Source organism: Anas acuta, chromosome 8 (assembly GCF_963932015.1).
Source record: "Anas acuta chromosome 8, bAnaAcu1.1, whole genome shotgun sequence".
Classification (NCBI taxonomy): domain Eukaryota; kingdom Metazoa; phylum Chordata; class Aves; order Anseriformes; family Anatidae; genus Anas; species Anas acuta.
The window spans coordinates 16,788,323-16,800,888 of record NC_088986.1 but is presented as its reverse complement, the minus strand read 5'-3'; the positions used below and the strand labels follow the sequence as shown (position 1 = coordinate 16,800,888).

General features: G+C 45.3%; 1 protein-coding gene across 4 annotated transcripts in view; it reads left to right on the top strand.

The window, feature by feature from the left end:
- The window catches only part of COLGALT2 (collagen beta(1-O)galactosyltransferase 2), a 114,812-nt gene that overhangs the window by 98,274 nt on the left and 3,972 nt on the right, over positions 1-12,566 (top strand). For all 4 annotated transcript variants that reach the window (XM_068691111.1, XM_068691110.1, XM_068691109.1 and 1 more), the window contains 6 exons: positions 280-397; positions 1,175-1,309; positions 5,025-5,229; positions 9,542-9,661; positions 10,133-10,209; positions 11,820-11,926. In XM_068691111.1, the coding sequence (XP_068547212.1) occupies positions 280-397; positions 1,175-1,309; positions 5,025-5,229; positions 9,542-9,661; positions 10,133-10,209; positions 11,820-11,926 (762 nt within the window). The remainder of the gene's footprint in view (positions 1-279; positions 398-1,174; positions 1,310-5,024; positions 5,230-9,541; positions 9,662-10,132; positions 10,210-11,819; positions 11,927-12,566) is intronic.

Here is a 12,566-nt window from a genome sequence, read left to right as displayed (position 1 = left end):
TGAGGGCCTGCCTGCTGCAGAAGAAACTGTTGGTTTTGACAGTGCAATTTTGCTTGTGGCCACTTGGTCAGCAGGAAATGCTGTAATGCTGCCTGTTTTCTGCTGTCTTGCGTGCACATGCCAGCGTGAAACGTGGAGTCCTTTTCCCTCAGAACCACTTTTTTTTGTTTGTTTTTGTTTTTACCTCTCCTGAGTTACCTGAGGTGACTCTGATGCTGCTTTCCTTTTTCACAGAAGGCAGCAAGGGAACGAGACTTTTTTGATTGCTTTCCTTGCTAGGTCTTACCCAGAAGAAATTGGGCCAAAGCATTGGCCAAGCTCCCGGTTCACCCATGTGATGAAACTCCGACAGGCTGCCCTGCGTGCGGCGCGAGAGAAGTGGTCAGACTACATCCTGGTAAATACAGTGCTTGATTTATTAACTGTCCTCAGGCAAAAGCTTTTCAGGTAGTCAGTCACTCTGATACTTGAGGCTGTCCGAAGGTTTCCTCTCCACATAAATTAACAGCTCTGTGCAGTGAGATGCCTTGTATCATTTCATGTTCTGATGAGCAAGACTTTGCAGTTAGGGGGACTAGTCCCTGGGTAAGCCAAAGGCTTTGTCCGCAGGGTTAGGGGTTCTGGCTAAGCTGTTTTTGTCAGGATTGAATATAGTCTGGGTGGTGGGTAAGTACCTGCAAAGAGTCCCACAGACTGAAACGTTGCCTGCTTCTGGTGAAATGTAAGGGGAATAGATGAGCAGGACAGTTGTGGAAAGATGTGTGCCTTTTGGTCACTGCAGCAGCAGTTAATAGTGGTGTTTCTGCAGCCTCTGAAGAAGGTGAGGGTGTGGGGCCTGTTTTTTCAAGAGTTCTTCCTGATCCTCTTCACAGAATAGACCAACGTGACTTTTCGTCATTGTTATTTGGCCTTGCATCTCCCTTGCCCTCCGCTGGAGTAGTTCTGTGGAGTCCTCTGAAAGCTCCACATCTTTCCCCAGCCCATATTTCTGTCACAGGGGCAGCTACTCCTGTGTTCACCTATACCAGACATGTACTGTGGTATCAAAACCACCAGCTCAGCGGTTTTTGCTAATACCTCATGCCTCTGGTCACCTAATTCCCAAGATAATGTCATGGGAAGCATATTGTTTCATCTAATAACAATTTTCTTTTTCTCTTCCCCTCTTCTTTAGTTTGTTGATACGGATAATTTACTGACCAACCCACAAACCCTGAACCTGATGATAGCAGAGAACAAGACATTGGTGGCACCAATGCTCGAGTCTCGCTCTCTCTATTCTAACTTCTGGTGTGGCATCACCCCCCAGGCAAGTGACCTCATGAATGGTGACAAGTGACGGTGTAAGCTGTGCTTTCAGAGGCTCCTGTGCTGTGTCTGTGAAGCAGTGGGCGTAGTTTCTGTTTTGTAGACTTTACCACCTGTGTTTGTAATACAGATTGCTCCCTCTTCTGAAAAGTAGCTGCTGTTGTTATGAGGCAAGTCATGAGGATAGTGGTGTCACACAGTCATCTAAGCTTGCACCTCTCACTGGTGGGATCTAAACCCTGGGTGTGCGTATCTTTGGGAAAGGACTGTATGTTTATGGGGAGTCTGGGAATACAGGTAGAGGGGACACTGCAGTCTATAACTGTTTTTCACGCTTTGTTTTCTAACTGAGCTGTATGTATGAGCAAAGCAATGCATGTTTTGCATTGGGTGTGCAGACAAGTTTGCCTTCTTGTCTGAGATTCCTCACTTTTAAAAAGCTGTATCTGGAGGAAGCTGAGCTTGATTTGAGTGATGTTATTCCTAACCAAAAGTCTGGGGATGTGATACAATCACACTAATGATGTTAAAAAAAAAAAAAAAAAAAGCCACGATACCCACAATCACACCAGTATTTATTTGAGGTGGTTCCATATGTTTGTGTAATAGCCTTAAAACTCATGGTCTTAAAACTCTTGGTACATAATTTTAGACCAGCTTTCCTGTATATTGATGCTAATCTGAGAGGAATATGCTTTTCTTACTACAGCTCTCTGTTTTATATAGGCTATTTTTCTCACATGTGAACAAGATTTATGTGGTAGACAAACACCCTTTGCCTTGAATGGAGTGTGTATGTGCTGAAGTGCATATGTAAAGGACAGAAGTGTGCTGCTTAGAGTTTTGTGTTACCTTTTCAAATCACATGTACTACATTACATGAAGAATAAGGTAAAAAATGTGTTAGTAGAAATAGCATTCTTTCTTTAAAGACAGAATGAGGTGAAGCTGTCACCTGTAACTTGCTTGTGCAGCGTTGTGGTGGGCTGACTCCAGCTGGCAGGAAAGTCCCCCTCCAGTCACTCCCCCTCAAGGCAGGATGGAGGAGAGAACTGGAAGGGCAAAAGTGAGGGGAATAAAACATGGGCTGAGATACAGACAGTTTTATAAGTGGCAAAGGAAATAAAACAAACAATGCACAAACATTAACTCACCACCAGCAAAACAGTGCCCAGGCAGTCCCTGAGCAATTTTGGATAAACTCTGGAAAATCTCCATGGAAGATTTTTTCCAAAGCACACGTCGGTGCACTGTCAGCATTGGTTTGGTCACCAGTCTAAAACATAGCAGAATAAGGGCTTCTGTGGAGAAAATAATCTGCATCCCAGTCAAACCCGGTACAGTCACCTTGTTTATAAAAGGATTTTAGTAAGAGAATCAGTTATACAGAGGGGCAGATCTATCACCACAGTAATTTTAACTTTTTTTTTTCCTACTGTTTTCATTTGCAATGTTTTTGACTAAGCTCTAGATGGGCTTTCCAAGACATTGAAGCTGAGATAAGGAATGTAGTTAGTGCTTTTTTTTTTCTCCCAGCCCACAGGTAAACCTCAGTAACGAGATGATTTCTTTGATCTGTTCTCCAGTCAGCCGCCATAATATATTTTGTTACGTTTTGGGGAGATGGGATCTGTGTATCTCCTAACCTAGCGAGAATTTTTTCTGCTCATGTTTGCCCTGGAAAGTTTCAGGATTTGCATTTTCCTTCCATCCCCAGATTTTGTCTTTTCTTCATTGTAAGTACAATAGACAAATGTGCTTAAGCCTGAGCTGCAGATATGTCTTTCAACATCCCTGGGGTATGTGAATATGAGTACTTCAGAGGGGCTCCACAGTCCTAACCTTCCCTTCCCTCTTGCTTTATTCTGGAGAGCTAACTGGATACTAATTGTCATTATTGATGGAATGAAGCACACTCTCCTCTTGCACTTACCTGATGTAAAACATAATTGTTTCTGGTGTTACAAGCAAAGTGAAAACAGAGCAACTGTTCTGTAAATCAGAAAATGGGTTGCTTGTGTTGTTTGTGCAATACGTAAATCAGCTTTGCTTCACAGACTGAAGTGGATCCCTGCCTGTGTACGCCAGCCTCAGCCCTGGCCCCTAGCGTTACCTGTTCGGTAGTAATTTTCCATCAATTAGCATTAGCTAATTGAATTAGCTGCAAAGAGAAGAAAAAAGTAGCAGCAAAAGCATCTTGCAGAATTTGAGGAGAAAAAAGCTGCTCAAATGAAAAGGAAAGTTCCCACTTTTATTCTTATTCTTTTAGTTGCTGCTGGCTTGTTTCTGTGCTTGTAGTCCCACATCTTTGCTCTTCTCTCTCAGCCTTGCTCTCCCTGGGGAGCTGGGGAGGGAATAACAGCTGGAACACGCCCTGCAACATGGCCCGCAGCACTGAGCAACAACAAGCCAAACCCAGCTCCAGACAGCTTGATGTTTCGTTGTCATGAAGCTAAGCTTAAGAAAGCACAGCAACAGTGCTGACAAGTTGGAGTCTTTCTTGATTACACATGATTTACAATCAGTAAAAAGCCCTAAAACCCTGTAGAGAGTGATTGGAGGAAGAAAGGTCAGTTTCCAGCATCTTTTACTAGTGGACAGTCTCCAATGTCTGTTAAAGGTTAAGTGTCTTAACCCTTCCTTTGGTGAGAATGCTAGTAAGGTCTGTACCTGATCAGTTTTCAAATCAAGCTGGTTGTGTTTGAGACATCTGATCCTCACAATGTAGTCAGAAGGCATTTGAAGGGGATATGGGGGACCACAGAGGCATAAACAAACAGATGCACCTCTTCTACACAATACTAGGGTAAAGTGGTTTTGCAGTGATCTGCTTGGCTGCTGTTTCTAGAATCCTCATGGAAAATGTAACTTAGAAATAACATCAACTTACTTTAGTGACTCATCATTTCTGTAAAGACCAGTGTCTACTCTGGATTCAACAGTCAGATGTGTTCAGATGTCTAATTGGTGCCTTAGGACTTTCTTTCTGAAGGAATTCTGTGTATTTATTTCCAAAACTGATAGCTTTAGAGGTATTGCACCTGCAAAACCAGCTGTGAGCTGCACACTATGGGTGATGCACCCACAGGGCTGGAAGGCTAGCAGAGCTTGTGGGTACAGAGAAAGGAGCTGACTGAAGTGCCTCCCCCAGAATGACTCTATGGGGAGAGCTCAGGAGTTGGTATTAAACCTGTTTGCCTTGGGATGGAGCAAGCAGGGATTGTTGCACAGCTGATGGAGACACAGGTGTTGTCTTCCCAGAAGTCAAGTAAATATTTTTTGAAGTCATGGTCAGAAATAATTTGTAGGTCCTATTTTGAGAGGCTATGAATGCCCTTTGTGTGTGTTGAACATGGGGGATGCCAGACATGCTCAGCAGCCTCCAGGATCAGACCTGAGAGTCTGAGTGCAAAAAAAGGTTTTTGGAGAGCTGGGATAGAATAGTCCCGGGTTTGAAGCTCTGTTGCAAGATGATTTTGCAGTGGAAAGGCTCGGATTTCCATTAACTTCTAAAAGACAGGGTCAAGCTTTACCTTCTGAGATGGGAATTGTTTATAAATACTTGACTGAGCCCTTTTCAAATGGGGTATACTTCAAAATCTGAGAATTTGGCACTGATTCATCCCTGCTGGGAGGGCATAGGGCGAGAGCTTTTCCTAGGGAGCATCTATGAAACAAATCTCTTGTAACAAGCAGCTTGCTCATTGTGTTTGCAGGGCTATTACAAAAGGACCCTGGATTATCCCCTGATTCGGGAATGGAAGAGGACAGGCTGTTTTGCTGTCCCAATGATTCATTCCACATTCCTCATTGACTTGAGGAAAGAGGCCTCTACCAAGCTGATGTTCTACCCGCCCCACCAGGACTACACCTGGAGCTTTGATGATATCATGGTCTTTGCCTTCTCCAGTCGCCAAGCAGGTATGTCTGGAACCTTTGCTGGGGAGGGTTCACTAGTAGACATGCAGATCTCTGCTTGGAGTTTAGAGGCTAAAAGCCATGTGTTGACTTCAGTGGTGAGTTTGTACCCTGTTCCTTTGCTCTTTTGAATCTACACAAGGATAACCAACAAGAGATTGGCAATGCAGTGTCAAGCCACAGCTAGTTTCAGAGGCCATAGGAGCAACTCTCGGGATGGGGACAATGTTTCAGAGTCTAAATATGTGTCATCTGTCCTTGATTTGTGTTGCAGCAAGGCAGTAGTGAACACAGGTGAATGCTGTGAAAGTGGAAGTCTGTTCATAGAGTATCTAAAGTCACCGCTTCAGGAGACTCCTGGACTCTCTTTAGATGTAGCAGTCAGTTAGTAGTACTAACAAATAAACCTAGTTGCTTACCCACAGTGCTCGTGAGGCCTTGGTTCATGGCAGCTCAGCAGTTGTACATGAGTTGTTGGATTTTTTGTCTTAAAGCAAAGCCGGTGCAACTTTCAGACTGTGTTGAGAGAAAATCCTAGCCAGGCAAGGGTGGGTTAGAGCTGATTTGTGAGTAGTAAAGTCTTTGCATAGTTGGCACTGTTCCATTGGTATATGAGGAGAACCAGTCAAGTGCTGAGCAGTCTTGAAACCCTTGGATCACAGTGGAGAGAGAATGTGCACCACTCTGGCTGATACTGGGGTCTCTGATGGTGGGAGGATGTCAGCTGGACCTGAAATACAGAAGTCCTTTTATGCTAAGCCACAGCCTTGGTGTCCTCATCCCTGTTCAGGAATAGCTGTTGGGGTTAGCAAAGAGCTCCAGGTGTCTCAGAGGAAATGTTGTGTCTCTAAAATGCAAGATGCTACTGCTGCTTGTACTTGTGGTGAGAATGTTAAGTCCCATTTATTCTCGGAGAATGGATCTGATGAGTATTCTGCCTCCAGCAATGTCCTGGGTAGCAGCAGGCCTATACGAAGCAGTGTCAGAGCTGAGGGTTGCTTCTGGAAAGCCTATGTCTTTAAAGGCTATTTGTATTTTTCTTTGCCCTGTTGTGTTGGACGGAGAAAGTTTAAGGCTTTATAAGATAAAAGGGGATGAAGAATCTTCAGCAGCACCAGTGAAATGCACTTTGATCCAGAGCTTCATGACTAGTTTTGCTGGCTTGATGAGGTGAAATAGCAAGCAGCCCTCTCCCTCATCACAGCATGGGGCTTTAAAAAAGAGAAAAGTTGTTTGAGAGTCAGGACTTCAGTACCTTGGCTTCAGAGAAGTCTGAATAGCAAAGCGGGCTCTTTCATATCTACCTGCCCTACTTGTTCCCTCTGACAGGTTTCCCAGAGATGCACCATCCAATGAGAGTGGTAACTGCATTGCAGTAGCTCCAGCTGTTTAAGAAATATTTCAGGGATTCAAACCCATCATTTTTTCCTTTGATTCTAGAACATTTTAATTTTTTCCAGTACTGACCCATGACATGAAAGCCAGTGCTTTGGCATTCTGGCCCGTCAGTCTGTTGGCTTTTGTCCTGGGCTGAGTTTTGCACCCTGGATAAAAGGATAACATCCAAGTTCAGAAATGTGCAAAATGTATGGACTTTGAGGCAAATTTCTCTTTGGAGGAATTTCACTTACTTGACTAAAGTCACAGGGATGTTGGGTTTTGTCCAGCCCAGCTACTACACTTAACACCACATATCAAAACAGCAGTTTTCAGCAGTGAGTCTATTGCTTGACACAGCTGTTCCGTGATGCTCCAGAGAGACTGTCCCACTTTTGCTGAGAGGACGTGGCTCTTAATGGGACTACTGACTTGCAACAAAGCTCAGTGCAGGTGTTTTGTTGAGTGACGGGCCTGCATACTGAGAATAAGAGATAATAAGAGATCTTTCTCTTCTTCCTTTCTTCTTCCTGCAAAGGTGTGAGGGGCACAGCTGAGAACAGAGGGAGTTGGCACTGTAGAGCTGCTTGCACTTGCAAGATAGCATTTTGTCAGCCATATCTCCTGAGCTTCCTTTCAGCCTCAGGCTCTGAAGACCTAAAGCCAGCCAGCAGGAAGGTCCAGTTACAGGGGTGGGGGTGGGGGAAATGTAGGTTGCCTGACTATGGCTGTGGGTTTGGTCACTGCCTCACAAAGGATAATACAAGTATCTGTAGCTTTTCTGTCCCTTGTAGCAGTAGTTATTTTTATTAGAAAAACAGAGCTGGAGAGTGAGTCCTGCTCCCTGTTTTAAGGCAGTTTTACTATTTTGAAGTAGCCTTTATCCCAGAAGGAACAGAAATATTGGTATGAGTCTACACAGATTAACTGTGTTTAAGCCAGCGGAAGATAAGAACAGAGATCAGTGAGCCAGATAAGATTAGTTGATTAGATCAGTGCCAAATCCATTAATGTCAGCAGGTCATACTTTTTTATTCTGCCATTTACCTAAACTACAGCTGACAGCTGAATGTGTTTTGGCAAGTAGTGCAGCCAATGATTTACTTGCAGAACTTAAAATGGTGTAAACATTGGAGTTGTAATGCAGACAGTTCTGCTCTGCTAAAAATACCAGGGATTAAGGGAACCAATACATGAAAGCATCAACACTCCAGGTAGTGTCTGCTTTTCATTTATTTTCTAGAGAGAGGGGAGTTGTTGTGCTTGCTTCATTAAATAGGGAAAAAAACGCAGAAAAGCTTCCAGGTTTGAATGTATTTATTTTAAATCTGTTTGTCCAGTTGAATGGGCTTTAGCAGCTTTAAGATGGTGGTTAATTAATAAAGGACCTTGCCAGAGCTCAATTCTGATCATGCATTGCTGGGGCATTTCCAATGAAGAAGCTCAGCAGTGAGTGGGTCTCTCCCTTGCAAAGGGCTCTGCTCTAAGAATTATAGAATCGCTAAGGTTAGAAAAGACCTCCAAGATCATCAGCACCACGTCCAACCTTTCCTTAAACACCCCCAGGGACGGTGACTCCACCACCTCCCTGGGCAACCCGTTCCAATGCCTGACTGCTCCTTCTGAGAAGAAATGTCTCCTCATTGCCAACCTGAACCTCCCCTGGCACAACTTGAGGCCATTCTCGCTAGTCCGATCACTAGATAACTGTGAGAAGAGGCTGACCCCCAGCTCCCCACACCTTCCTTTCAGGTACTTGTAGAGAGCAATGAGGTCTCCCCCGAGTGTCCTCTTCCCGAGACTGAACAACCCCAGTTCCCTCAGCCGCTCCTCACAGGACTTGTGCTCCAGGCCCTTCTCTGGACACGTTCCAGGGCCTCGATGTCCTTCTTGTAGTGAGGGGTCCAAAGCTGAACACAGCACTCGAGGTGCAGCCTCACCAGAGCTGAGTACAGGGGGACGATCACCTCCCTGCTCCTGCTGGCTGCACTATTCCTGATACAAGCCAGGATACCGCTGGCCTTCTTGGCCACCTGGGCACACTGCTGGGCTGTGTTCAGGTGAACATCGAGTTGGAAGGGATGCATAAGGGTTGTTGAGTCCAACTCCTGGCTCCATGCAGGACCACCCAAAAAACAGACCATGTGTCTGAAAGCATTGTCCAAACACTCTTTGAACTCCAGCAGGCTCAGTGCCATGACCACTGCCCTGGGGAGCCTGTCCCAGTGCCCAACCACCCTCTGGGTGCAGAACCTTTCCCTAACCCCCTGTCTGACCCTCCCCTGCCCCAGCTCCATGCCATTCCCTAGGGTCCTGTCGCTGTCCCCAGAGAGCAGAGCTCAGCGCCTGCCCCTCCACTCCCCTCGTGAGGGAGCTGCAGGCCACCATGAGGCCTCCCCTCAGCCTGCTCTGCTCGGGGCTGAACAAACCAAGGGGCCTCAGCCGCTCCTCACATGTCTTCCCCTCTAGACCCTTCACCATCATCATAGCCCTCCTTTGGACACTAACAGCTCTATGTCCTTGTTATGTTGTGGTGCCCAAAGCTGCACCCAGTGCTTGAGGTGAGGCTGCCCCAGGCAGAGCAGAGCAGAGCACCCCTCCCTCAGCCAGACGGCAGGGCCGTGCCTGAGGCACTCCAGGGCACGGTCGGCCCTTTGGCTGCCAAGGCCCACTGCTGGCTCATGATCAGCTCGACATCGACCAGAAACCCCAGATCCCTTTCTGTAGTGCTGCTCTCCTGCCTGCATCCCCCATCTGTACGTACAGCCGGGGCTGCCCCATCCCAGGTGCAGAATATTTTTGAATTGTTTGCTGATGAAGCAGAACCTCTTGAGATTGAAGTCCAGGTATAAGTTTGATTATGGCTGTATATCAACAGAGCAGTGAAATCTGCTGACAAAAGACCTGACTTTATTTTCTGTTTTTCTGTGACCCTCAGGAATTCAGATGTACATCTGCAACCGTGAGCACTATGGTTTCCTTCCCATGCCCCTGAAATCACATCAGATGCTGCAAGAAGAAGCTGAGAACTTTGTGCACACGTTAATTGAAGCTATGAGTAAGTTACTGTGCTCTGCTGTGATGGAGCTCCCCAGTTAATGATGGTAGAGCTCTGCTGCCAGTTCCCAGGTCTTCCCCTTGGGAGTCTGGGAGAATTTGCATCTTTACTGTTCTCACACAGTTTTGATATACACGTTTTCCAATTTCCACAGCTTTTCTACATAGAGGTGTAATCATGGCTGAGTCAACTCTGTTCACAAAACCCCTCAACTTCCCCATCAATTGCAAAATTGCATCTTTAATGGAGAAAGGATGCTGCAGAACCTCATCTTTATCATGAGGTCTGTTTGGCACATAATTGCTCCCTTCTGCTGTGCAGTGTGGATGCTTTTTGCTGCACCCACTGCTGCCCTGACTGCACATCCCAGCTCCCGGGGCTTTAGGCCCAGTGATGAAGACATATGCAGATACATTATATCAACTAAGCGCATACATCAAGGTGATGGTTGGGATTTCTCCTCTCTTACAGTTGATCGTCCTCCCATTGAACCTTCTCAGTATGTCTCTGTTCCTCCAAAGCACCCTGACAAGATGGGATTTGATGAAGTAAGAATCTTAATTTGCTGTCCTTGTCTTCCCATTCATTACTCAGAGGGCTTGGGTTTTCCAGGTAGATGAGCTTCCAGATGTTTCTCTTGGAATATATTATCTCTTCACACAATTAGTTCTTTCCCAATTATTCATTTCTTGTCCTGTTTCTTCTAAATCTGACTCTACAGAGCAGCTTGGCAGTCCCTTCATTCTGTGATAAAAAATGGTCCTTTAGGAAAGCTCTCCTGCTCTGAAGTGACAGAGGAGAATGATTTCTGTAACCTGAGAAACACATTATAGAGCCCAGAGCAGCTGAGGGAGACAGGCCTTGAGCAAGGCTCTAGCCCAAGCTGGGTATGTCCTTGAGAGATGAAGATCACACATGTGGCCACCTTACTGTGGCAGCTGTCCCCCTGTCCTGTTTGATTGCCACATTTTTCTGCTACAGCCTTAAGTAAAAAATATCTAGAAAGATCATTGCTGATGCTGGTAGCACCCCAAGACCTTGCAGAAATTCCTCTCACATCTCTTTCTCACAATGTGGAGAGAGTAGGCATTGAGGGGAGAGGGCTGGAGAGGGATCTGCTGTGCTAGTGATTAGCTAGTGTCCATATTTTTCACAGAGCCATAACCCCTTGTGTATACAGCTGCCAGGGTTGCAGTGGCACCGTGACTGAGGGAGCTGTGGTGATCAGGGGAGCCTTTGTTTTCATGCTTGTTTTGCTACATCTGTTTATATGACTTGTATAGTAAAGTCTGAACTTGATTTGGCTATGTGTGTTTGAGTGTCTGTGTTTAGAACACAGCTGGCATAGGTTTTTTCCATGTTGTCCTTTGTGGCTGCACTTTATTTATCCAATTTATTATTTTTGCATTTGTACTGGGCTGGAATTTGATCTGCTTCTTACTGGGATGAGGTTTTGCTCCACAACCTACAAGGCTTCGATTGTACTTGTCTGTCTGTGACTGAAAAATATCCCTGACCCTCTGCAGTTTACCTGCAAGTGAGGCTTCAGTCTTCAGCCCTCCACCAAGGAGTCTGTTTCTTCCAGGCTTGGACTGAGCTCTACCCAGACATCTCTGTTCCAGGTCTTGGCTTTTTGCTAGGCTTTCTACTCTGGCAAGGATAACAGCATTTTCAATGCCTGAAGTAATTACAAAAATGTTCTTTGTACTGTGTCTTTGTACTTCTATAGTCACCCCACTGATAATCCTAAATATGGGCAATTGCATCTTCGTGGAGAGACACGTGGGTCAACATTCTTCTTGAATTGGAGCTGGCAAACAATTTTTTTTTTTTGTATTTAATAAAAATCAAAACATCCTTTATCTGTGGAAAATACAGGCTTGGCTCTAGCTGTCCTTCTCTCATCTTTATTCATCATTGAAGACCAACTTTCACTTGTTTCATAAAAGGAAGTTGTCGGACAAAGAACAAGCCTCTAACCTTTCAGCTCAAAACCAAACCTATTTTTTGACAAATTCTAAACAATCTCAAATGAAAACACACCTGTATTTTAATAACACCCACTTTTATTATGGGGCTGCTAGAAAAGAGTGGATCAGGACTTCCTGTTCTTACTCCCTCCCGCACCCGGATGCTGATGTCTTTCTCTTCAACCTAGATTTTCATGATCAATCTGAAACGTCGGAAAGACAGGCGGGATCGGATGCTGCGGACTCTCTATGAACAGGAGATTGCAGTCAAGATAGTGGAGGCTGTGGATGGAAAGTGAGTTTCAGCTGGGGTTGCTAAAGTTTGCAAAACATGGATTGTGCTTAAGTGCTTTGCACCATCTCCTCGGATACCCTGACCTTCCTTCTGGTGAGGAAGGGTGGGCTGAGGGGAGAGGTGAATGTCACTTTTTATTCATGGGTCTACTGGTCTAAGTGGGGCAGTTCTGCTATTTCTTCCTTCTCTTGACCTCAGTCATTCTACATGAGAGAACCAGAACAGTGTGGTTCAGGTGCAGTTAGGAACCGACATACCATCTACTGGCCTTGAGTCTTGGGTACCCATCTAGACCTCTTAGAAAAATATTCTAAGCCAAGCAACTAACAAGTAAATGGTCCCACAAGAAGTTACTGGCAACATTAAGGGTATGACTTGTCTGTCCTCAGGACATGCTCTGCCTTGTGGATTTCTCTAACACAGTGTATTAGGGAAACAGTCTGTAAGCAAAAGTGGTTGTGACTTGTCTGATTCCAGCTTCAGCACTGGTAGTCTCAAAGCAGTCAGGTCACAGAAAGTGAGGGTGGCTGGGGTGAAGGTATTCATGGTGGTAGGCATGCTTGAAGGGGAATGCTGCTGGAAGGCTGCAGCTTTCTGTAGACATTTGTCTTCAGACGTTTCCAGTGTTCAGTTAGATTTA